We start from the raw sequence: 23204 nt of genomic DNA, 5'->3' as shown, positions 1-23204 counted from the left end.
ATTCAGACAATAATTAAATGTGGTCGTCTTCTATAAATTATAATTTTTTTTATTGCTTAGATGCTTAGGGTAGACGAGCTCAGAGCCTATCTGGTGTTAAGTGGATACTGGAGCCCATATACATCTACAACGTAAATGCGCCACCCACCTTGAGATATAAGTTCTAAGGTCTTAAGTGTGGTTACAACGGCTGCCCCACCCTTCAAACTGAAACGGATTACTACTTCACGGCAGAAATAGGCAGGGTGGTGGCACCTACCCGCGCGGACTCACAAGAGGTCCTACCACTAGTAATTACGCAAATTATAATTTTGCGGGTTTCATTTTTTTACACGATGTTATTCCTTCACCTCGGATAGTTTGAATGTGAATACATTAATATAAAATGAATATCTATACATTAAATAAGTGTATTTTAGGTTGGGTAGGTAAGTAGCACGTCGGGGCGTAGTCTGCACGGGAGGCTCAACTATCCTGTCCATTTCTGCGGGAAACAGTCATGAACACCGATAGAAGGACGGAGCAGCCGTCACAGACACAAAACCAGTCAAGTTTATTATAGTGAAAAACCGAAATCGTGTGGAGCATTCTCGCAAACCCAATATCTGGGCCCGTGAGGACTTCAGTAGAATTTCGTTTATGTTTTCCTGTAGATTGTGATTGAGGCTTAGTATTCCCAGCTGTTTACAAATTTTATTATGGCGTATATTCGGAGATGAGAATATCGATGACTCGTCATCTATTTTTACATTTTCTATGTTTTAATTGAATTATTTTAAGCAATAAAAAAAAAGTGCGTGCGTACAAAGTACACATGCTAGAAGTGAAACTTTTTTGGCGAACTAATTTATGAGTCTTGCTTATGTTTATACAAATCTAAAACTTTAGATTTCCGAGACTTAGAGGAAGGGAAAAAGGAAGATATGTTCCCGCCAAAAGTCTGTCAAATGTCAATCTCAAACCTCAGTGTTGACAGTCACATTATGTTTAGATTTCTAAATTGTAAATGACTAATATTTTGCCAATTGAATTAACTAATTTAATTTCATGCTATTTGATTAATGTTCCAAATTCTTTTGTTCCAAATTCTTTTCATTTCATTTCAATTCCTATTAACATATTTCACAAAAAAATTATAAAATATTAGGCTGTATGGTATGATGCATTTGCCTTTCCAGTTGGAAAAATACAACAACTACTACTACTGACATTTGACAAATACTTAATTTCAATAGCAGTTTGCGTCACTTCCGTTGCATACCTGCGTGACGTTCTGTAAAAATTTTACCCTCATTTTACCTTTATGCGCATAAAGAAGTTTTAATTAAAAAAAAAAATTGAATTTATCAGATGAATATTGAGACCTTGACTTTGATACCTATATTTAAAAATCAGCTTTCAACCACTGATTTTATTATTTTTTAGGAACTTTTTAAACAATTTCACTGCTCATCTCGTGTAAGGTGGAGATCAGGAGTCCATAAACTTCACAACTCATACTCATAACTTCACTTCTTAGCACAATAAACCCATCATGACGTGAATAATGCCAACCCCCAGCGACCAGACCTCAGAGTCTCAAATTTCATTGTATGAGCTGTGTATCTTAAATCCTGCTTTTTTTATCTGAATATATTACTGTTTCACGGATGAAATAAATGGATACCTATCAGTGCGTGTTCATAATAAGCGTCGTCGCCAGTAATTAACAATTTTTTAACAAAATGAACGGTAGAACTCACCTAACTGTCGAGTATCTTACCCATTTACCTATGGACGCTGAATAGTTACAAAACCACTGCTCCCAAAATATAAATTTAATGAATGTATGTAAGTATATACTTTAAACAATTTCGTAGCCTGAAAATATCTTAAAATTAGCAAAAACGCTTGTGAGAGAGCTCTTGGATCTGGCTGAGGCCCATTCGTGAAATAAATTAGAGTTGCGATTTGTTTTTGTTCAAGATTATCTTGTCATCATTTGTTAGGCGAAGCTTGTGGACACCAGGATGTCTTTGTTTAAAATTCAAAACGAAAATCATCTACTTTGTTACTACAGTGCGTTACAATGACAATTAACTGATAGGCAAATATAGAAGTGACAATAACGTATTGAAGTAGTCCTGATCGGGTAATATCTTAGCGATTAATGATTTTATATAAGTCATTGATGTATTCACGAACAGGGAATGCAGCCAGAATGGTGAGCAACTAAATGTTGACGATAATTTTGTACATCTATGAACAAATTAAATAAAGCTATTTATTGAAATAGCTTGCGGGCTACACGTCACGAATGTAGGTACTATAAATTATTATTCAAGAGCTTTTGTTCAAATACTTTTAATTTGGAATGTAGTCCACCATTTAGAAGAATCATAAAGCTCTCACCGAGCCGGCGCGGCGGCGGTCTCTTCTCAGTACCACGACGCTCCCAATGTTGTTCGGAGCTCGTATTTTGTTAAATAGAAAATTATCTTAAAATAGTTTATCTTAAAATGTTGTGCGACGAAAGAAATCATTAAAGAGGAGTGCATGCGGCAGAGATGCGAATGTTGAGATGGATGGGTGAAGTGACAAGAATGGACAAGATAAGAAATAAGTATATCAGAGGAAGTATGAAAGTAGCCCCGGTAATTAAGAAATTAAAGAGCGGACGGTTAGCGTGGTATGGACATGTCATGTATAGAGAGAAGATGTCATGTATAGATGGAAATGGTAGTGCAAGGTAGAGGGGGAAGAGGTCGACCAAAGAAGACATGGGTAGAGTGTGTGAATGACGATCATGAGAAAGAGGAGTTAGTGTTGAGATAACGGCTGATAGAAGAGAATGGAAGAGAAAACAAAGCTATGCCGACCCCACCTAGTGGAATAAGGTGAAGAAAAGAAGAAGGTGAACTATAGTTGAAATTGCTTAACGACTACGAAACAATTTTTATTTATTCCTCTAAACGTACATATTTCTAGGTTTAATAACTTCAATAGTGAATTTCTTAAAACTGCAGTACTAGAGCAAAGACAACTGCCGTTTCAATGAAAAAAAAAATCACTATAATACAAACGAGTGAATAGATAAACTTTTTTTTGTTTCGGCGTATTTGTGTGAACATACGTTTTTGATATATGAAGTGACGTATTGCCGGCCAGCCTGGAGTTCCGAAACCTAACCGCTATATTAAAAGGAAAAGTATTATTTTCGAAAAAAAATGTGTGTTTCTGTGTGTAACACACGGTAGAAGTGAAACTTATAAAATATAAAAATAATCGCAAGGGTCAACCATTCCGCAGTGCAATGAAGCAGCCGCACCCCGGGGGAACTGCCTGCATGATCACGGTATCCCGACGCCAGGTAGGTATGATTAAGCAAGAGAAATACGAGAACGTCTATCAACTGTGTAGCATCTCGTCACCGCGATTCAATAATTGTTGAATTTACGTGCAGCGACATCTGTTGATAACAAATTAAATAGAAATAAAATAAACATGGCGCGTAACGGAAGAAATTAAAATGGCGCGTAACCGAAAAACGTTACATACGTTTTTTCCTCCCTACGTCGATAAAGAAGTTTCACTTCAATAATTCTACCTTAACGCATCCATCTAGAAGCTAAGATGACTAAAACTAGGACAAACAGATTTGCCTTATGGAATGCTGACCATTTTAAATTTGAAAGAACCAAAAATACAGCGTTTTGTAACGAATACACTCGTAGAACTGTTCGTATTTTGATGTCGTTAGATAACATGTCTCGACAGCGTGACCGGAGACAGCTTGACGCCCCTGATCTTAAGAAACAACGATTTTCCATTTATACATTTGACAAAAGCTATTATCTATGGAATACATTACCTACATTCCATTATATGATTTACTTTTTTAAATAGAAAAAGAATATTCTCGTATTTTTCTATAAATAAAAAAAACCAACTACTGAAATAATATATTCAATTTTGTGTTGACTTGTTAAAGTTTCGTATCAAGTCACTTGTCCATTGAAATAATAGTAAAGTGAAATCAATGAAAATAATATTGCAATGGGAACTCTACTTGATTTTATTTTGGCTAGATACACTTTTTCATTAATCGTGTTAAGTAGACGCCAGCATGACAACGCTCCCCGATTCTCAATGTCACAGGACAACAAAGAATACACAGCTCAAACCTTCTTCATAAATATCACAATAGTTAGAGTCGAGTCGGGCGTATTTTATATCACAGAGACGGTCGAGCGTGTACTGATAGCGGGTCAATAAGAGCTACCTTTTTTTAATGGTAACTTGCTAACATATACACAATGTTTTATTTTTATTGCTTAGATGGATAGACGAGCTCACAGCCTACCTGGTGTTAAGTGGTTACTGGAGCTCATAGATATCTACAACGTAAATGCGCCACCCACCTTGAGATATAAGGTCTCAAGTATAGTTACAACGGCTGCCCTGCTGTCGTGCTGCTTCACGGCAGAAATAGGCAGGGTGGTCGTACCTACACTTAACTATATAATACAACTACTGTATAAAACGCTAAATTCTTGCTCATGTACCCTTATAATCGTCTCATCGCTGCTACTTTATTTTTTCTTGATAATTTTATTTTATAAAATTGTTTTCTTTTGTACTTTTTATAAAATAGTGCTGTATTCGCAATGTAAATCAAACAGAACCAATTATTTAATCTGCTTTCACGAACAATATGCTTATTCGGAGAATATTCCTATTGTTTGATTTGCAATCATTTGAATTGGAAGAGCGATTCCTTTTCAGCTTTTGTGCGTGAAGCGAAAGACTATATTCCGCGGAAGTCCTTCCGGTTTAAGGGATATGAAAAGAAAAATAGTCCTTCGCTGTTTTTGAAGGTTCCGTGCTAGCTACATTCATTTGCGTGTATGCTTAAATTCTTTGACTATATTTTTTTATGGCTTAGATGGGTGGAAGAGCTCACAGCCCACTTGGTGTTAAGTGGTTACTGGAGCCCATAGACATCTACAACGTAAATGCGCCACCCACCTTTAGATATAAGTTCTAAGGTCTCAGTATAGTTACAACGGATGCCCCACCCTTCAAACCGAAACGCATTACTGTTTCACGGCAGAAATAGGCGGGGTGAGGGTACCTACCCGTGCTAACTCACAAGAGGTCCTACCACCAGTGTGGTTAGTGACTTACCAGCACATAAGTTAGTATTGAAAGTTAATTGCATCGTTCAATTCGTTCGTTGCTGACCAGAAACTTAAATGCAAAGGAGGCATTAGTCAACGTAACAAGAATGCGTATCTTTATGCATCGAAAGAAAATTTTGATTCCACATATAAATTTAACATACTTTGGAACTATTTTACCATTTAACTTCCAAAGAACTCAATTCCCTATAAAACCTGCTTTCGCGATGACAATAAATAAGTCTCACGGACTAACATTCGAAAAAATTGGAATTTTATTGAATCGGCCAGCTTTTGGGCACTTGGGACACACGGGCAGTTCGATCGTTCGACAACATATTGTCATGTTAAAGATAAAGAAATGTTTAACTATGAAACGGCGGATGATGATGATTTCCCATACTTCGACGAGCAGGACCTTTATTTCCTGGTAAATTTATACATACATATGTATGTAGTTATTTAATGTATTTTTTTTTTGTTAATGAATTTAAATAAATTTTAAACATAAGAGTTCAATCGAAGCTTAACAAAACAAATCATTTTTTCATAATTTCTCTACATATTAGTTTCGTCTATAGTAATATTTGTATAACATTGTATAACAATGTACTGCGCATAAATGCTCAAACAGATAATGTGATAACTTAATTCTGTTTCCTATTTTTTTTTTTACAAAATTACAAGTTTTATTTACAAAATTTATGGCTTAATGTATTATATAATCAGCGAATAGTCTCCAAACATCACAATCTGCTCTAAATATTTTTATTATAAAAGTTGAATCTTGGTATGAAAATTTTAAATAAAAACAGCAGAGCAGTATAACTTTTTCATTCTAAGCTCTCTACACAATAAAGCTGCTTTTGTAATCTTGTTTTTAAATCAAATATTTATTATTAAAGATAGTAAGTAGGCATTATTGAGAAATACACTTTGTTAGAAGCTCATTGTTGTCTCTTATCGTAGTTATTAATGTAATGTAGATGAGACCTCAAACACGTGTCTGAAAGTAGTCAATAGGAGTCAGTCTTTTAAGTATATACATGACTGTAATCTAGTGATCCCTAAGCATCAAGGGAGTTGGTCTGAACAACTAAATTATTAATAAAAGAAAACATAACGCGAAGACGAAAGAAACGAACGCACCAAGATGAGATATGTTTAGAATCAGAAGGGAATACATAAATATTCTAACACACAACCGCCGATGTGTGAAATGAAACCACGAGACAAGAACATCATATTTTTTCTTGTGACTACCAGACAGTAATAACTTAGAACTTAGAAATCGGACTTGCTCAGAGCCCATCCTGCCTGTTTATGCTACTAAGCAGTCAAGAATGCTGTTTTGAACGATAGGCTAGCTGTTAATAGCCCTTTATTTTGCTATGAAGTTGCCGCTATACAATAATGTCTCTTTGAAACGTAATTTATCTATGACTGGCAACAAATTATAAATTTAAATGAATTCTATTTTAAAAATAGAGAATTATTTATGTGTTTTCGACAGGATAAAAATATGAGGTGCTACAGAAAAGGCTTGCAACATAAATTACTCATGGTATGTTAAAACGCATCTAAAATGTAAATTTTTATGTAAAAAATAAATTCCGTAGTCACCTGGAAACTAAAGTCAATAACGACTTATTAAAGGCGATAGTGGAAGATAATCAATCTACCGCTGAGTTAGCAAAAGCTTTCAACGTTAGCATCAAAATAATATTAGTCGACTTGTGTCAAATTGCCAAGAGAGATATAATATACTAGCGGACCCGGCCACACGTTGCTGTGGCTGTGGCTTAGGTTTTTGTTTCTAAATAACTCGCGGCCGCCTATGCTAATACCAAAAATTGACAACGTAAGAACAATTGGATTTCACTGTATTGCGTTTACTACGAAATAAATTTCACTTATACTTTAGCCTCAGAAACACGTGTTGCTTATGCCATTAAATTGTAGCTTATGTGAAACGTTGGTATTTTTAGCACAGCGCCATCTATGAGATATTAAAGTCATAGTATAACAATTGTCTGTAAAAACTGATTTAAGGCGCCATCTGTTTTAGAGTTATGAAACTTACAATTAATAACAAAAATCAACATAAGAAATCATTTTATTGTTAATTAATAAATATTGCGACCATTCATCGAAATAAAAACCATCCTATCTCTCAAGTTGGATCGAACTGCACATGGTGTGCGAATTTTATTATAATCGGTTAAGTGGTTTAGGAGTCCATTGAGGACAAACATTGTGACACGAGATTTATATATATTAAGATAGGTATATACCAACTTATACATCATTACCCTACAGTTAATGGAAATTATTAATTTTATCCTTACCTATTTTGGCGTTCGTACAACTGAAGGCGATAATACTGGCCAGCAACAATATTATAATTACAGTCTTCATTTTGTCTGTGATACCTCCCGAATGTCTGGAAAGAAACAAGAACATTATAAAAGTAACGCAAAACCAAGAGTATCCCCCTGACATCGACAAGCAAACTGTCTAACATTTACCCTTGTGTTGTACGTGACTCTAATAACATTAAAGTTAGCTAAATTATTTTGACCTAGACGAGCTCGTGACACACGGCACACGCAGCTATCAAGACCCACAATTATTACAAACACTGGTATTTTCTGGTGATAAGACCTCTTGTGAGTCCGCGCGGGTAGGTACCACCACTCTGCCTATTTCTGCCGTGAAGCAGTAATGCGTTTCGGTTTGAAGGGTGGAGCAGCCGTTGTATACTATACTGTATATAACTATACTGATGAGACCTTAGAACTTATATCTCAAGGTGGGTAGCGCATTTACGTCGTAGATTTCTATGGGCTTCCGTAACCACTTAACACCAGGTGGGCTGTGAGCTCGTCCACCCATCCAAGCAATAAAAATATATTTGAATATTTGTTTTTGAAAAATGTTAAATTAATTAAAACAAAAGGCACAAACAATTTTACATTTATTTTATCAATTTATTGTATTATTAATCTAACAGTAAATAAATGAATAAACAAATGCAGTGAACCGACCAAACTAAAGCTGCAGTGGGAGGTCCCCTAAATGAGTGCAGTAGAATGACCTCGAGCAGGGAGAGATGGCGCGACATCGTGAGACGCATTAAGTCGGCCTCTTCCAACACTACATGACGATCACGACCTCTCTGTCAAGAATGATACGATTGAGAATAAAATTTACCAACACCTATTTACCTATTCTAATAACCTCGAAGGGTTATTCTAGATTTACTGAACTAGTAGGTTAGTTCACGGGGCTCAAACCAGGAGCGTTGCTAGCGCTGGCTCTAGCAAGAGCAGTGCTTCGCAGAATCTACCACCGGATCGGAAACGCGACCCACTGAGAACATCCGGCGAGAAACTCAATGGGCTGTGTCTATGATTTAATTTACTCATCGAGCCATTCGTCGCAAGCGACGGGTTCGGCGAGGACGGTGACCGGTGCTTGAGGTACCTAAAAGCACCATTAATGGATCGGGAGGATCCGTAATAACGTGTTTGTATTATTAATGATTTAACCGCCAATTGCGTTGTTTGCTCGCTGCGATACCATATTAAATAAATTCAATTCGTTTTTATGTACTACATATTTACAAGGTTCGAAATATTCGATGTTTGTACAGAAAGCTTTTGTTATAAGCATTCACGTGGATGAAATAGAAGCTGGTTGGTCGGAACACCTATTGTGGTCTTTGAAAAGGATCTAAATATGAATGAGCAAATTCAAACAATCGCGCTTTAGGTTTGAAGGATAAAATAGCGGTTTCTATTAGAGATGGGTGATTGTTACAACATAAAACAATATGTATTAATAGGAAAATACTGGCACGAATTGTTTTAAGCATTCACGGTTATCTACATTATATGTATGTTATCACTACATAGTATAAAACAAAGTCGCTTTATCTGTCCCTATATCTGTCTGTCCCTATGTATGCTTTAGTCTTTAAAACTACGCAACGGATTTTGATGCGTTTTTTTTTATAGATAGAGTGATTGAAGAGGAAGCTTTATATGTATAATAATATCCATTAAATAGTGGAGAAATCAATAATAAATTACAGTTTCCGAAGCGAAGCGAGGGCGGGTCGCTAGTTATTTATACCCACGGTTATATGATTTTTAATGTTAGTGAGCTTTTGATACATATATCGGCGATACACATATGTGGAGATCGATATAACTGTTGCACTGACGAGTAGATTTGTCCGTGCCTACAAAAAATTGTCTCACGGAGTAATAATACAAATTTTTTGGTAGAATATTTCAATTACTTGTCATCGGTAAACAACTGACCATGTGATATAAAGCATTCTGAGTCGAATTCAACTAAATAACTATAATATTTATGTATTGTGCATTCATTCCACGAAACATAATTATTTTACTATTAACCGAACTGTTGATTCCGATATGGAAGCATACACAAACCAAGCCAATTTATCGATCGTAGTGTTAATTTGCGTAACTATTTGGTAAAACGAATGAACAGATCATTAGATCTACTTATGATCGATTTGGTTCTTATTAAAAATATATATATCGAAGACGGTCTTTAGTTTGGTAACTGAACGAAACGCAGCACGATTCCCGAAAGATGGCAGCACGATTGCGGTATCAGAGCCTAGCCGATGGAGGCGCCAACACACTTACCAACCAGTCTTCTTGAAGAGCGGTGCCTCCGTCCTAAGAATTGTGATTCGTTTTCGTTTGCTAAGCTCTATCACCCTGTTCACCCCTTTGATGTCTGACGATGGTGTTTATAAATGTGGCTTCTTCGAAATACATATTTAAAAACGACAATAGTAAAGTACTCATTGTCCTAATAAATGAGAAATACGTTAAGTGACACAAATAGATGGACCGGACTTATCACTGTCGACTATGACGCAAGATGCCGACTAAGCGAAAATATATATGATATATTATTATGTTATAATCATTTATACTAGAGCACAGTTCCGATCGCACTGCAGTATTGTAATCATAGAGTTTTTTGTAACATCTGATTATCATTATAACGGCGATATTGACACAGGGTCCCGACCCCTATCTGACCCTCATTCGGGTCTAGGTTACATATTTTTGAGGTGGGTTGACGAGGGTTGAAGTGTATATTGGTAGGTACAGTTAGGAGAAAAATTCAAAAGACAGTAAAATGTGAACTAGGCCGAATACAAAGCATGTAGAAAGCATTTATATGCGTATTATAAAGCATTAGAATCCAGCGTGCCTACAGGTATACTTTGAAGAAAAGTAATAAAAATAGAAGGGCTTAAAAACAGACTACATATCAGTAGTAGAACATTAAACCAGCGATTTTATAATTCCGTTCAGTCTGTTTATCTAAGCTAATAAAATATATCAAAAAGCATACCAAAGTAATTTTGGATGAAATATTCATATCCCTAGACGAGTATTACGAGGGAATTAATAATTATATCCGTGAGGAATCATGGATTGAACTGTGATCCTGTGCAGATGGGCAAAAGCATGCTGCTATGTTCACATGGTGATGACATTGAGTTTCGGTTCTACTTAGTACAGTTGTGAAAGTCATTAATATCTACACCAACGAGATACATTTTTAGTCTTTTGTATTTTTTTCTTGTGTGAAGTAAAAAATCTCCATTTTTTGAAATCACTATAAAGTTAAGAATACTTAGAATATTAACAATTATTTCCTTATCTGATAAGGAAATTTTGGAAGGATTGCTTTAATATCTTATAAGGAAAATTTTATATTTTTTGAGTATTTTAACAAATCAAAAGAAAACCTCCTGTTTTGTATTCTCGTTCGAACCTTCATTTACATACGCGGTTTTACGTAACAAGTTAATAAAAAACATAATCCGGGAGCAAAGGTAATTTAATTTTGCTTTTCAGAGCTATAAAATGAAGTGGTTTTGTTGTGTTGTGCTATGTCTGTTTTTAATATTGGTTGTGAGCCTAATTTCGATTTTATTTTATTCAATCTGCAACTTTGGAGCCTTTCAATAGTTTAGAATTTATGGACAGGGACACCAGAAAGTAGAAAGTTTTTCTTTAAATTTGAATTTCGAATCGCTTGATGGTTCTGTTTGTAATCTATAGTTGACTATTAATTTTGATGTCTATGCAACTGGACTGGGTTAACTCATATCAAATTAGGTTTAAAAAAGTCATTTACTTTAATTAACTAAAAGTCCGTGTTTTACTTCGAAACTTTCCGTAAGTCTGTATCGAACCCGTAAGCTATTTAATTCGATAATATCAGCTTGGGACCACGATCAACACATAATTAAAACATCAAACAGATACAAAACTTAACTTCAAGTTTATTCCTAATATTACGTTTTACTAGGGGTGAGGAACGTATTTTACAAATACTATACACACGTGCCCATACACGTGTGCCTGTACACGTACCTGTACACGTGTCGACAACTGCGAGACGTAACGCTCAAGTTCTCAGAAGACTCTTCAAACTAGAAAGCAGACTGCTTCGCTACACATGTCATTAGTCATGACGGTTAAATCAAACTATTAACTAATCGTATAAATTTATTTGTATTTCAAATGACTTTTCACAATCTTTGTTGGATGCCCAGGATTTGAAAAACTAATTGTTTTTATTACAAAATTTAGTTCGTTGTTGGTTCATAGGCGTCGTTTCCCATTACAACATGAAGGACTTCAATCGTTTACGACAAGAATACCAATAAATTGTAATAAAGTACTGTTATTTGAATAAGAAATGAAAGTTTTCCTCTGTACGTTTCTTTCTGAGCAATAACAGATATGTAAATGCTCTCAAGTAAATCGATCAGAGTGTTTTTTTATGAAGTACGTCCTTGGAATAAGTACATAGTATAATATAATCAGTATAGAACTTTAGCAGTAGGCAACGGCTTGGCTGTGCTTCTGGCATTACTGATATTCATGAAGGACGATGACCACTAACCATCAGGTCTATTATAGGTATATACAGGTATATTAGTCAGCTAACACGCCTATAACAAAAGTATTCGTTTTTAACTGGTCGTGTATTGATATTGAGTACTGTTGTCACGAGACTTAATTAGAATACTACAAACACCAGTAAACGACTTTACAACAGCCTGCAATACAATAATAATAATAATAAGTCCATTATATTTAAAAAAAAAACCCGTTATCAAATAAAAATTACAAATATAAAACTTATGCTTTTGGAACCCCACTAGGGCCACTTGGACTATTGAGTAAAAGGAAGAGGCCCCCCAAGGAGCAGATAGATCGACGAAATAATAGCAACAACAGGAAAAGAATGGAGAAACAAAGCCAAGAATAGGAAAGGGTGGAGTAAGCTGGAAGAGGCCTATTTAGAATACAATATTATATTATAAATATAATAAATATTGCACATTACAGGTAGTTGTTACATAGCTTTTTAAAAATAGAATTTCTTTAATTAATGAAACTTATCTTCTTTGACTAAGTCATGATTCCAGAATTAGATTTGTCTAAAAAAACATCTAAATACTAATTTATCTAAATACTTATCGCAAACACGCAGATTAAAAATCTAAGATTGCTGTCATGGTTATTATGAACCTAACAATATTATTATGTTTAATCAGTATTATTCATAATACATATCTGTAACAGCTGACGTAACGTAAAAGCAATATTTTTTCATAGGCAATCGGTTTTTTTATTATTTCATTCTAAAAGTAATAATTCTTTGTTTTAGAAAATACCGTATTTTTGTTGGTCAACATTTATGTTAGTCTGTAGGTATGTTCGTAGCGGCGTAGACGTAGCAGCGTAGACGTTCGTAGCTCTCTTAATCCGTAGCATTATTCAATGTCCCGGTTGCATCTATTCAATGTCGTACACATACAATGTACGCTAATTGCTGAACTAAAAGTGTACGATTTTTCAGAAATCTACACCTCCCATGATGTTAACCTGGCTACGGATCTATTTTTAAACAAACTTATCTCGCTGCTTCAAACACACACAATATCTTTTGTAATCCCATGTAGATTAAGAACTATAAAACCCTGGGTAACCACAGGCTTAGTAAGATGCATGCGTAATCGTGATAACATGCACAAAAGCGTTAAAGCAAATCCCAATAACCTCATTCTTGTCCAGACTTACAAAAGATACCGCAATTTCTGCAATGATCTACTTAAAAGGCTGAGGAGAGAGTTTGAGAGATCAGAGTTTAATAAAGTAAAAAATAACCCAAAAAAGACCTGGAAGGTAATTAAGAGTATCACTCAAATTGGAAAAGAAACTATTCCGCCTCTAGAGCTTCTTAATAATTTTAGTGATAGCCAGGTCTCCATTAACTCAGTTAACTCCTACTTTTCAAATATTGGGAAAAAGCTTGCTAGTAAAATAATTCATGCTTCGGTTACTGAAACCACTGTTCCCAAGTTGACATATTCTCAACTGAATTCAATGGTTCTGCCGGGAGTATCCGAACAGGAAGTCATTGACGTAATACGTGGCCTTCGTGGTGACTGTGCTTCTGGCTGGGATGGTATACCCCCTAAGTTATTCAAGCTCGCCTGTCCTGCGTTAGCCCCAGTAATTACCTACGTTTGTAACCTCGCTATTGAATCCGGAAAATTTCCCAACTCACTCAAAAAGGCAATTGTCCATCCAATATACAAGAGTGGGGACAGAGACAGTGTTAACAATTATAGACCGATTTCAGTGCTGCCAACATTATCGAAGGTTCTGGAAAAAATTCTGAATAAAGCATTGAGTGGCTTTTTAGATTCCAATAAAATAATTTCAGATTATCAGTTTGGATTTAGAAAGAACATTTCCACTGAAGATGCTGTAAGTTCGCTAGTTAAGCACACTGTTGCAGAAATTGAACGCAAACAAAAGTGTCTTGGTATCTTTCTAGATCTGTCTAAGGCATTTGACACTGTCTGTGTCCCTCTTCTGATCAATAAATTGGAAGTTCTGGGAGTCAGAGGTAACGTTCTGTCTCTTTTCAGTGACTATTTGTCAAATCGTACACAATGTACCAAGATCGGTCCTCATATAAGCAAGCCGGAGCAAATTGAGTACGGGGTTCCGCAGGGCAGTATTCTTGGGCCCACTTTGTTCCTGCTCTATGTAAACGATCTTTGTAGTCAATCTTACCCCTACTGTCGTCTCTTTGCATATGCTGATGATACAGCACTTATAGTTTCAGGCAACACGTGGGTAGAGGCAATTGAGAATGCTGAGTTTGCAATGAAGCAGACGATGACATGGCTGAACCGCAACTTATTAACTCTAAACATTGACAAAACCAAATTTTTAACATTTGCAAGCCGAAAATCTGTCCAACCCCCGCGTGATTCCATTACTCTCAAGGCCCACGTATGTAATGGACGATATTCCGCATGTAATTGCTCGGAGATTGCTAGGACTGATAATATCAGATACTTGGGGGTGTTGGTGGACAGCTGTTTCAATTGGTATGATCAGCTGGAACTTGTGACGACGCGCATTCGAAGCTTAATTTTTATTTTTAAAAAGCTAAGAGGCTCGGCAGATAAGCAAATATTGTTTACCGTATACACTTCCCTTTGCGAGTCGCTTATAACTTATTGCATCCCTATTTGGGGATGTGCCTGCAAGACAAAGTTTATTAATATCGAACGAGCGCAAAGGGCAGTGCTTAAGGTGATGCTGGGGAAGCCTTTTGGGTACTCTACTAGACAACTGTATCGTGACGCAGGAGTGCTGACGGTTAGACAACTGTTTATCCACAGGTCCGTTCTGCGACAGCACTCCTGCCTCCCATCAATACCTAAAGAAACTTCACTTTCCACAAGGAGACGAAAACCGGCCTTTGACACTATTGCTTGTAGGACGGAATTTGCCAGACGACAGATTTATTCGTCAGGTAGCAGAATTTATAATAAAGTAAATATATCTCAGCAGATAGATGGCTTAAATAGGTATGACGTTAAAAATAATCTGAAGTCTTGGCTCTTAAACTTAGACTATTTTGAAACAGAACAAGTCGTGTTGTAAAAATGTATAATGGTGTATATGTAGTATGATATACTGTTGATTTATTGTAGCTAATTTTAAATTAATATTTTATATAATAGTATATAATATAATATATAATAATATTTTTATACTTTATTATATGACACACATACACACACACTAACACACATACACTCACACACATACACACACGTACGTTCTATATTCTTACAGATCGTTCTTCCTGGTTAACTTTCTTTACCTGGTGACCTAGCACTGAACCACTGACTTTTGTAACACAGGTTTTCCTAGCATAAAAGTCAGGGAATATTGTTATTGTATACCTCATAAAAAAGCCATGTATATTATTATACTAGTGTTAAGTATTTTTGTACGTGTTTGTATTTTAAGAGGCTTGATTGAATAAATATTATTATTATTATTATTATTATTATGTACACATTGAACTTATACTAAGCTGTTTCGGTTTGTCTTTATTATTATTATTATTAAAAAAAATATATATATTAAGTTTGAATTATTTAATCTGGTTTAATCCGGATTAGGATCTTAAAAACATCAATAAATTGCAATACTCAACTCTTTGTCCGTGTAATATAATTAAGACTAAAATTACTATCGAAATCTCTCATTCATACAATCCCCTGATGAAAGAACATGATTTAAAGTTATAATTAAGCTGTGAATTTATTTAAAACTTGTCAAGCTGTTCAAATTTTGAACTAACTATGTTTTCGGAATATTTCTTCGTGCAACTAAATATAATTCTCAAACTTATTTTTGGAAAACATTATTATTTCTAAAGAAATTTACGATATTATACATAAAAAAAAATTAAAATCACTCTAAAATACACCGATCCAAAATGGTCATAGTAGACTCCAATATTAATTTTATAAGTCAAATTAAACAATACAAACCTCGATGTGAATATTCCTAGAAGTACACAAAACACAGAATCACAACACACGCGCACACTCTCCGCAGTCACGAGAGACGCGTCCGCACCTGACGACGGTCGACGTCCGACTGGGAAAATGCACAGTTACCCAACGAAACTGATACAACTGAAGACTAATCCCTGCTGAACTACAGAATTTACTTAATTGTTGAAATATTGTCGTAAAGATTCTCGAGTGGTCGAGATCTCGTAAGAGATTGTGAGATCCTGCTTAATGTTGTCTCAATGCAATTTGTGTTCTGGTTTGAAGGGTCGGACAGTCGCTATGCAACACAACTTAGAGCTCAACTTTCCTTTTCAAGTAGGCGGCTCAGGATTGGTAGTAGCTGTCCTTAGGATTAGTGACTTCCACGAGCAATGTGACTAGTCAACATGGAGTAACTGATCTGTATAGGTAGGTAATTAAAAAATATATCGACTCTTGAAAGGCAAACGTGACTAAGCGACAATAACTGCTTTGTACATAAATGATAGGCAATAACAATATTCGATGCGCAAAAAATATATATTTCTGGGTCTATTAAAATCATTTCAATCCTACAGCTAGATTCGTTAAAATAGAAATTGTTTCAGGTATTTCAACTTTAAATTAGTCTACTGTAAAGTTCACGCATTGTCGCTTAGTCACGTTTGCCTTTCAAGCGTCGATATATAATTGACCACAATCACGTCGTGGTATTTATGGAGTCTGTTTAGCATCAGGTGGGTCACGAACTCGTGAACTAATTGATTTAAAATATATTCTCATTTCACACACACAACCTTTTGTATCGGGTAGTTAGAACACATCACAAAATTACACTAAACAACACAAAACTATTTGACAGTTGCCTGAATCTCGCTTACGAAATATTCAACATAAGTTTGAACTTCTGTATAAGTTCCGAACAACCGAACTGTAGATCTTACCTATGTCACCCACTCGGTGAAAGATCTTCGCTTACATTAAATGATTCAAAAGACTGATGAGTCCTAATTCAAAATTAATCTTAACAATGGTCACGCCTTCAAATAGGTTAGAATAAGTTTTATTTCATATAATGTTTGACTACTACTACTACTACTACTACTACTAAACTACAGCTTTTTAGGCTTCTGTTCAAGCTGTAAGGTCGTCGTTGGGGCCATTTTGGGTAGTGGATAGATAGCAGTTTGACTAGTGTTATTGCTTGTCTCCACAATCTATTCACCATATTAGTACCGAGTTGGTTACATGTTTTTCTGTATTTTTTTATCTTAAGCATCCAAGAGATTAGAAGAGACGTCAATTGCTTATAACATTAGATGCAGCAAGGTCGATATTATACAACGTTTCAAAACAAAACTAAACTAAACAGTTACAGTACGGGCCTGTTGAACATTTTGTCAGCAATACAATGTAACAATTATGAATGAAGCAGTACTAAGTAAGTTTAATGGTAGATTTACTTTTTCCGTGTCATTACTTAGCACCACTGGAGCACAGCTGGAGAGCACACACTCCGCGCTAAAGTCAATGACTCCGTGCATCACCTGCACTTTACTTGTGTTTCATTATGCCTTTGAAAATAGTAAAAATATGTATGTATATTTATTTTTTTAATTAGGCAAAGTACTGTGAGCAACGCATCCAAGATTGTCTAGATGGGAACTAATCAGTCATGAGTCTCTAGTTATACGGTCAATGTATAGTATTCATATAATTACAACATTAATAGTTTTTACCGGCTAAACTGTGTTTAATTATGCACGTCCTAAAAAAATTCGAATACCAAAATATTTTATGTTATCGTATTATTTCTAGCCATAATACCAAGATATTCAAGTAAGGCGCGTTCAGTATCACTAGTCACTACTGTGGTATTGATCTCGCGTCTGTGTACCGACTTCAATGTACCTCCAGTAACCAGTTCCATTTGTCACCGGTTACAATATGTCTACAGAGGCAATACCAAGTAACAAATAGCGTTATTTACGCTAGCACTGCGAACGTGTACAGTGTGTAGCTTCACGCATATACGATTACTTTAGCTTGAGCAGATTTATTAAAACAAATGCTTAAAGTTAAAACGAAACGTTTCACACCCAACGACTTTGTTTTAATAATAAATAAATAAATATTTACTAACAATCACGCCACGTTAACTGGTCCCGTGATAAGTTCGTAAAGAACTTGTGTTACAGGTACCAGATAACGGATATAAATGTAAGATTTTTATTATACACATACATATATTTAATATACATCCATAACCCTGGAAAAGACATTTATATTTATCATACAAATATCTTCCCTTGGCGGGATTCGAACCCGCGACCCCCTTGTGTAGTGACCATGTCACTTACCACTACACCAGACGGCCGTTAAATCTTATCTTCTTCTTCTTACTTATCTTCTTATCACACTCGATTAATTCCAAAAGATCTTACAGTTGTTTAATTTATGAAATTGATTAGTAGAATATGTATTACATAGGTAATGATTCATCCACAGTATTCTTGCCTTAAGCTCTATCATGATTAACAGTGGTAGAGACTATTGAAACGTTGTACATATTGATACCAGATTCAACTACTCCAACCTGAGAGCTTCTCAGTCTGATAGATATTGACGGGAGTCGAACTCTGACTCTATGCACGCATCAGGATCACTGATCTAAACTAACGGACATTTACGTAATGGGAGAGAGAACCAAATGACAAACAAGAGGTTCAAATGTCACCGGCACTCGTACCGTTTCCAATGCAGAAGCTAAAAATAAAAAGGTTCAAACCCTGTTCTTTCACCCGACTTTCAGACAAAACTAAAGGCAGTTCATTCAAATTAGAAGAGAGAACAATTGGCAAACTCTTTTCGTAATACCAGAACTTATTTAAAAAATTAAATTAAACCAAAATCAAAAGTTAAAAGAATAAAAATTACCTCCAATTTTGATAATTGATTTAATAATGTTGTCAAAAGATCGGGCATTATCTGTATCCTTGCTTAGTTACTATGCTGTTGCTTGTATGAAGTAAATTTTAAACCAAACCATCTCGATAACAAATGTACATTGCGAACATAATCCCCACTTTGGGTACTCGTGCACGGTTATCATGTGACTTATGTAGACTAAAAATGTAGAGTCCATTAACGTTTTCACTCCATTTTATTTATGTGATCACGTTGTTTCGACTGCTGCTGTATCTGTGTATATGTGAGGTCAATCTCTTATGGACAATTCACATATCTCTGTATTCATCCTACAAAATTGGTTGGGCTGTGTGGAAGACGATATGCGAGTGAAATGTGCGAATGCAGAGATTACGTAATAAAGAACTAAATGGAAAACGAATAAAACCCTGCAGAGGATAAGGTTAAAATGAAGCAAATGTCTTGATATTAAGAACCCATCTGAGCAAGGCTCCTGATCCTCCAGTGACTTAGAATTTTCCCGCCGCATTTCACTATAGCTATTCTGAGGTCGGATAGTTGCATAAAACAGAATGTCTGATCTAGTAGGTAGTACGAATACATAAGAGTGATTCAAAGGCCAGTTGAGAAATAATTTCTAAAATTTAAAATCGATATATTTAAATGAATTACTGTTCGTTAGTCTCGCTAAAACTCGAGAACGGCTGGACCGATTTGGCTAATTTTGACCTTGAATTATTTTTGGAAGTCCAGAGAAGGTTTAAAGGTAAATAAACATGAAAATGCCCGGAATTAAATAAAAATAACAAATTTGTTTTTCCGTTAATGTGTCCTCCGTAGGACGGATTCCTTTTGTTTGTTTGAAGTTTATTTTATTCAAAAATTTAGGTCTTTTATTTATCGATTGAGGCACAACGAAGTCTGCCGGGTCAGCTAGTATAAAATATAGTCTAACTTTATAGTTATTGATATTTCTGCCATCGAACATACGTCAAAGTAAACAAACCTTGGTAATAGTGTATAATTACGTTTTAAATAAGAGCTTCCAAAATTATGGAGTTACGTCTCCGGCAGCCAGACTATCCGCCCGAAGCACGCCTCGCGAGCTTCAGTTTGTTATGAATGATTCTACTCAAGAAACTAAGTTTCAATTCTTCATCAATATGAGGTCAATCGATGTCTACTTTAAAGTAATATATTTTATAAATATTTTTAAAGAAAGAAATTAAAATAAATAATTAAAAATTAAGATTGGGGTTAGTAAAACACCAAAAGATAAGAGCTATAATTCCTCCTAAAATATGATTAGCTCTTATATAACGAGAACTAGAAACTGTAGTATGAGCTAATAAAAAGGTCGCCCAAATCCGGAACATGGAGTATGTTTAATAACGCTGCTAATAACGGTTAATAACTTGGCATGAGGACGCTTGCTCACCTCTACTCCAGCAGTGTCAATACCCACCAACCAACACCAGAGAGCTCGTTAAGAAGGCAGTGGGCGGATCAAATGGGTTCGCTACGGTACTTGTACCTCATATCGTGCTTGGCGATTGTCAAAATCATAGACTAGATGGCAATGTCATTAGCATTTGACATTAATATAAATTTTGGTCCAAGTAAATTGTACTGAAACATATTATTATTTCAAAATGAATGAGAATAAATCGTTTTCTGAGAAGGAGATGTTGATTGTGATAAAAGAACTATTGAAAAGGGATGGATACTTGAATAAACTGTCAGCCGAGGTTCGTTCATTATTCATTATATTATAATATTATGTAGTAAGACAGAGTCGCGACATCATATGTTTAAGTTTAAGAAATAAGGAAATCGTTTTTAAGATGTGAACAGTAAGGTTGTTTTTAGTACATCGACTGCCTTAATAACCACAATGTTAATGCATCCTTGGCCGAACCAATATCATAAGTGGCTCTTATTGAAGAGCTTTCAAGACTGGGTATGAACCTTAAACGTGAAACATGAAAGTTTTCTTTGAAACTGTTAATTAATTATTATTTTTTGTTGCTGGATGGGTACACAGCCCACCTAGTGTTAAGTGGTTACTGGAGTCCATAGACATCTACGACGTAAATGCGCCACCCACCTTGAAATATAAGTTCTAAGGTCTCAAGTATAGTTACAACGGCTGCTCCACCCTTCAAACCGAAACGCATTACTGCTTCACGGCAGAAATAGGCAGGGCGGTGGTACCTACTCGCACGGACTCACAAGAGGTCCTACCACCAGTAATTATGCAAATTATAATTTTGAGGGTTTCATTTTTATTCCACGATGTTATTCCTTCACCGTGGAAGTCAATCGTGAACATTTGTTGAGTACGTATTTCATTATAAAAATTTGTACCCACCTGGGATTCGAACACCGGTGTATCGCTCAACACGAATGCACCGCACGACCCTTAGGCTACGACGACTTCAAAGTCAAGTTTTCAGAGTTTTATTCCAGTAAGAAACCTGATATGAAGTAAGTTCTCGCCACTGTCGCAATTCAATGGATATTTGATTAAGTTGATATCATTTAAGAGTACGTTCCGTGAGTTTTAACATATTTTTGGACACGTGGTAGTGTGCATTGTGTGCTCACATGGGCAGGTGCCACTGCCCTGTCTATTTATGCTGAAAAACAGTAAAACATTCGAATTCGCCTTAGAAATCACGTTTCACGGTAAGATGTGGCATTGTGATGCGTCCTGTGAACACATAACAAATAAATACAGATTTAAAATATTAAATAGGCTAATTTTAATACCTACGCAGGCTTCTCGAAACTTCTCCTCTTGCACCGATAGATGTTGATACCATAAGTGCCTCTTTACAATCATGCACACAGTCACGGCGACTTCTGTCGACCTCATGTCTCAAGCGAATGTGGTGGGCGCCACTTAACACCCCTTGTGTTTCTTTTCATCTATTTAAAGAGGCCAATAGTACTATACACAAATTTAAATGCATTTACGTTTTAACAAAAAGTATTTATTTTGTAAATGCCTGAGTGAGCAGAACGGTTGCCAGTAAAAGCTATTAAATAAACTTGTACTTGTAAAACTGTTGTTTGTCTCGAACATTTGGGTGGTAATAAGCTTTTAAGCTCTCAGTGAAATATCACAGCAAAATTTGGCAAGTGCATGGTGATGCTGTAAGTTAATAGCATACCGACTCTGAAAAGAAAAAGATAGGAAGATAAAACTAATGATGGTCACACGCAGCCTGCAGTATTGTCAAAGAGCTTATTCTTGAATCGATACGACATTCATTAATTATGTTTATTTAGCTTACTTAGATATAAAGTTTGTTTTAGTATGATAATTATGTGCTCAAGATAGCTGTTATCATTATAAAGTAATATAATATATTTGTAGTAAATAAAAAATATTAATGAGAAATTTTAAATTATATATATCCATATATATATGTATATTATGTAAAATTAATTAGTAAAACAATAAATCCAAAAAGATCTTATAACTCATCCAAGGGCTTTTGTATAATAAATAGTTTTTACGTTAGAGACCATTAGGCCAACGATAAGACTAACTTTTTCGTCGAAATTGAATAGCCTCTCGATTTGACTCAGGTACGAGCAAAAGTCACTGAAATTCTACAAGAGAGACAAAACAGTACACAGAAAAATCCACCCCCCGTCCCGAATGAAGAAGTCTCATTGATCAACCATTTAGTCTTAGAGTATTTGGAGTGGAATGGATATTTATATACTGCAGCTGTCATGGCTTCGGAAGCCAACACTGTAGAGAAGAGGACCAGAGCAGACCTGTGTGCAGAAGTCGGGGTCAAGGATGATGAGAAGTCCTCCACCTTGCCACTGCTATCGAATGTCGTGACAGCATACACGGACAGGATTAAGAGGAAAATAAATAAATGCAAGAAGGGCTATTAATTTCGATTTTAATTAAACCACAATTGTTTTGAATGAAAAGGATATTTTAATGTGAATACGTCCCTCTTTTGACTATACTTGAGACCCTAGAACTTATATCTCAAGGTGGGTGGCGCATTTACGTCGTAGATGTCTATGGTCTCCAGTAATCACTTAACGACAGGTGGGCTGTGAGCTCGTCCACCCATCTAAGCAATAAAACAAAAAACACCGTGAAATGAGTATAAAAAAATAGAGCGTATAGT

The 23204-nt window shown here is 35.6% G+C and overlaps 2 protein-coding genes across 2 annotated transcripts in view; one reads left to right on the top strand and one right to left on the bottom strand.

The window, feature by feature from the left end:
• Positions 1-16212, bottom strand: part of LOC101742527 (acid sphingomyelinase-like phosphodiesterase 3b) — a 32256-nt gene extending 16044 nt beyond the window's left edge. The window contains exons 1-2 of the mRNA XM_021353264.3: positions 16108-16212; positions 7508-7602 (exon numbers count right to left, since the gene is read on the bottom strand). Coding sequence (XP_021208939.1) covers positions 7508-7577 — 70 coding nt within the window. The 5' untranslated portion in view covers positions 7578-7602; positions 16108-16212. The remainder of the gene's footprint in view (positions 1-7507; positions 7603-16107) is intronic.
• A 4407-nt stretch (positions 16213-20619) lies between these two features.
• Positions 20620-22998, top strand: LOC101746232 (centrosomal protein 20). The gene is made up of 2 exons (XM_004922828.5): positions 20620-20789; positions 22639-22998. Exons 1-2 carry the CDS (start codon positions 20694-20696, stop codon positions 22957-22959), a joined length of 417 nt encoding a protein of 138 aa, XP_004922885.1. The 5' UTR covers positions 20620-20693; the 3' UTR covers positions 22960-22998.
• The last annotated feature ends 206 nt before the right edge of the window (positions 22999-23204 follow it).

This window comes from Bombyx mori, chromosome 9 (genome assembly GCF_030269925.1).
Source record: "Bombyx mori chromosome 9, ASM3026992v2".
NCBI classification, from domain to species: domain Eukaryota; kingdom Metazoa; phylum Arthropoda; class Insecta; order Lepidoptera; family Bombycidae; genus Bombyx; species Bombyx mori.
Note: the sequence above shows the minus strand (reverse complement) of the source record. Positions and strands in the feature narration are given on the sequence as shown.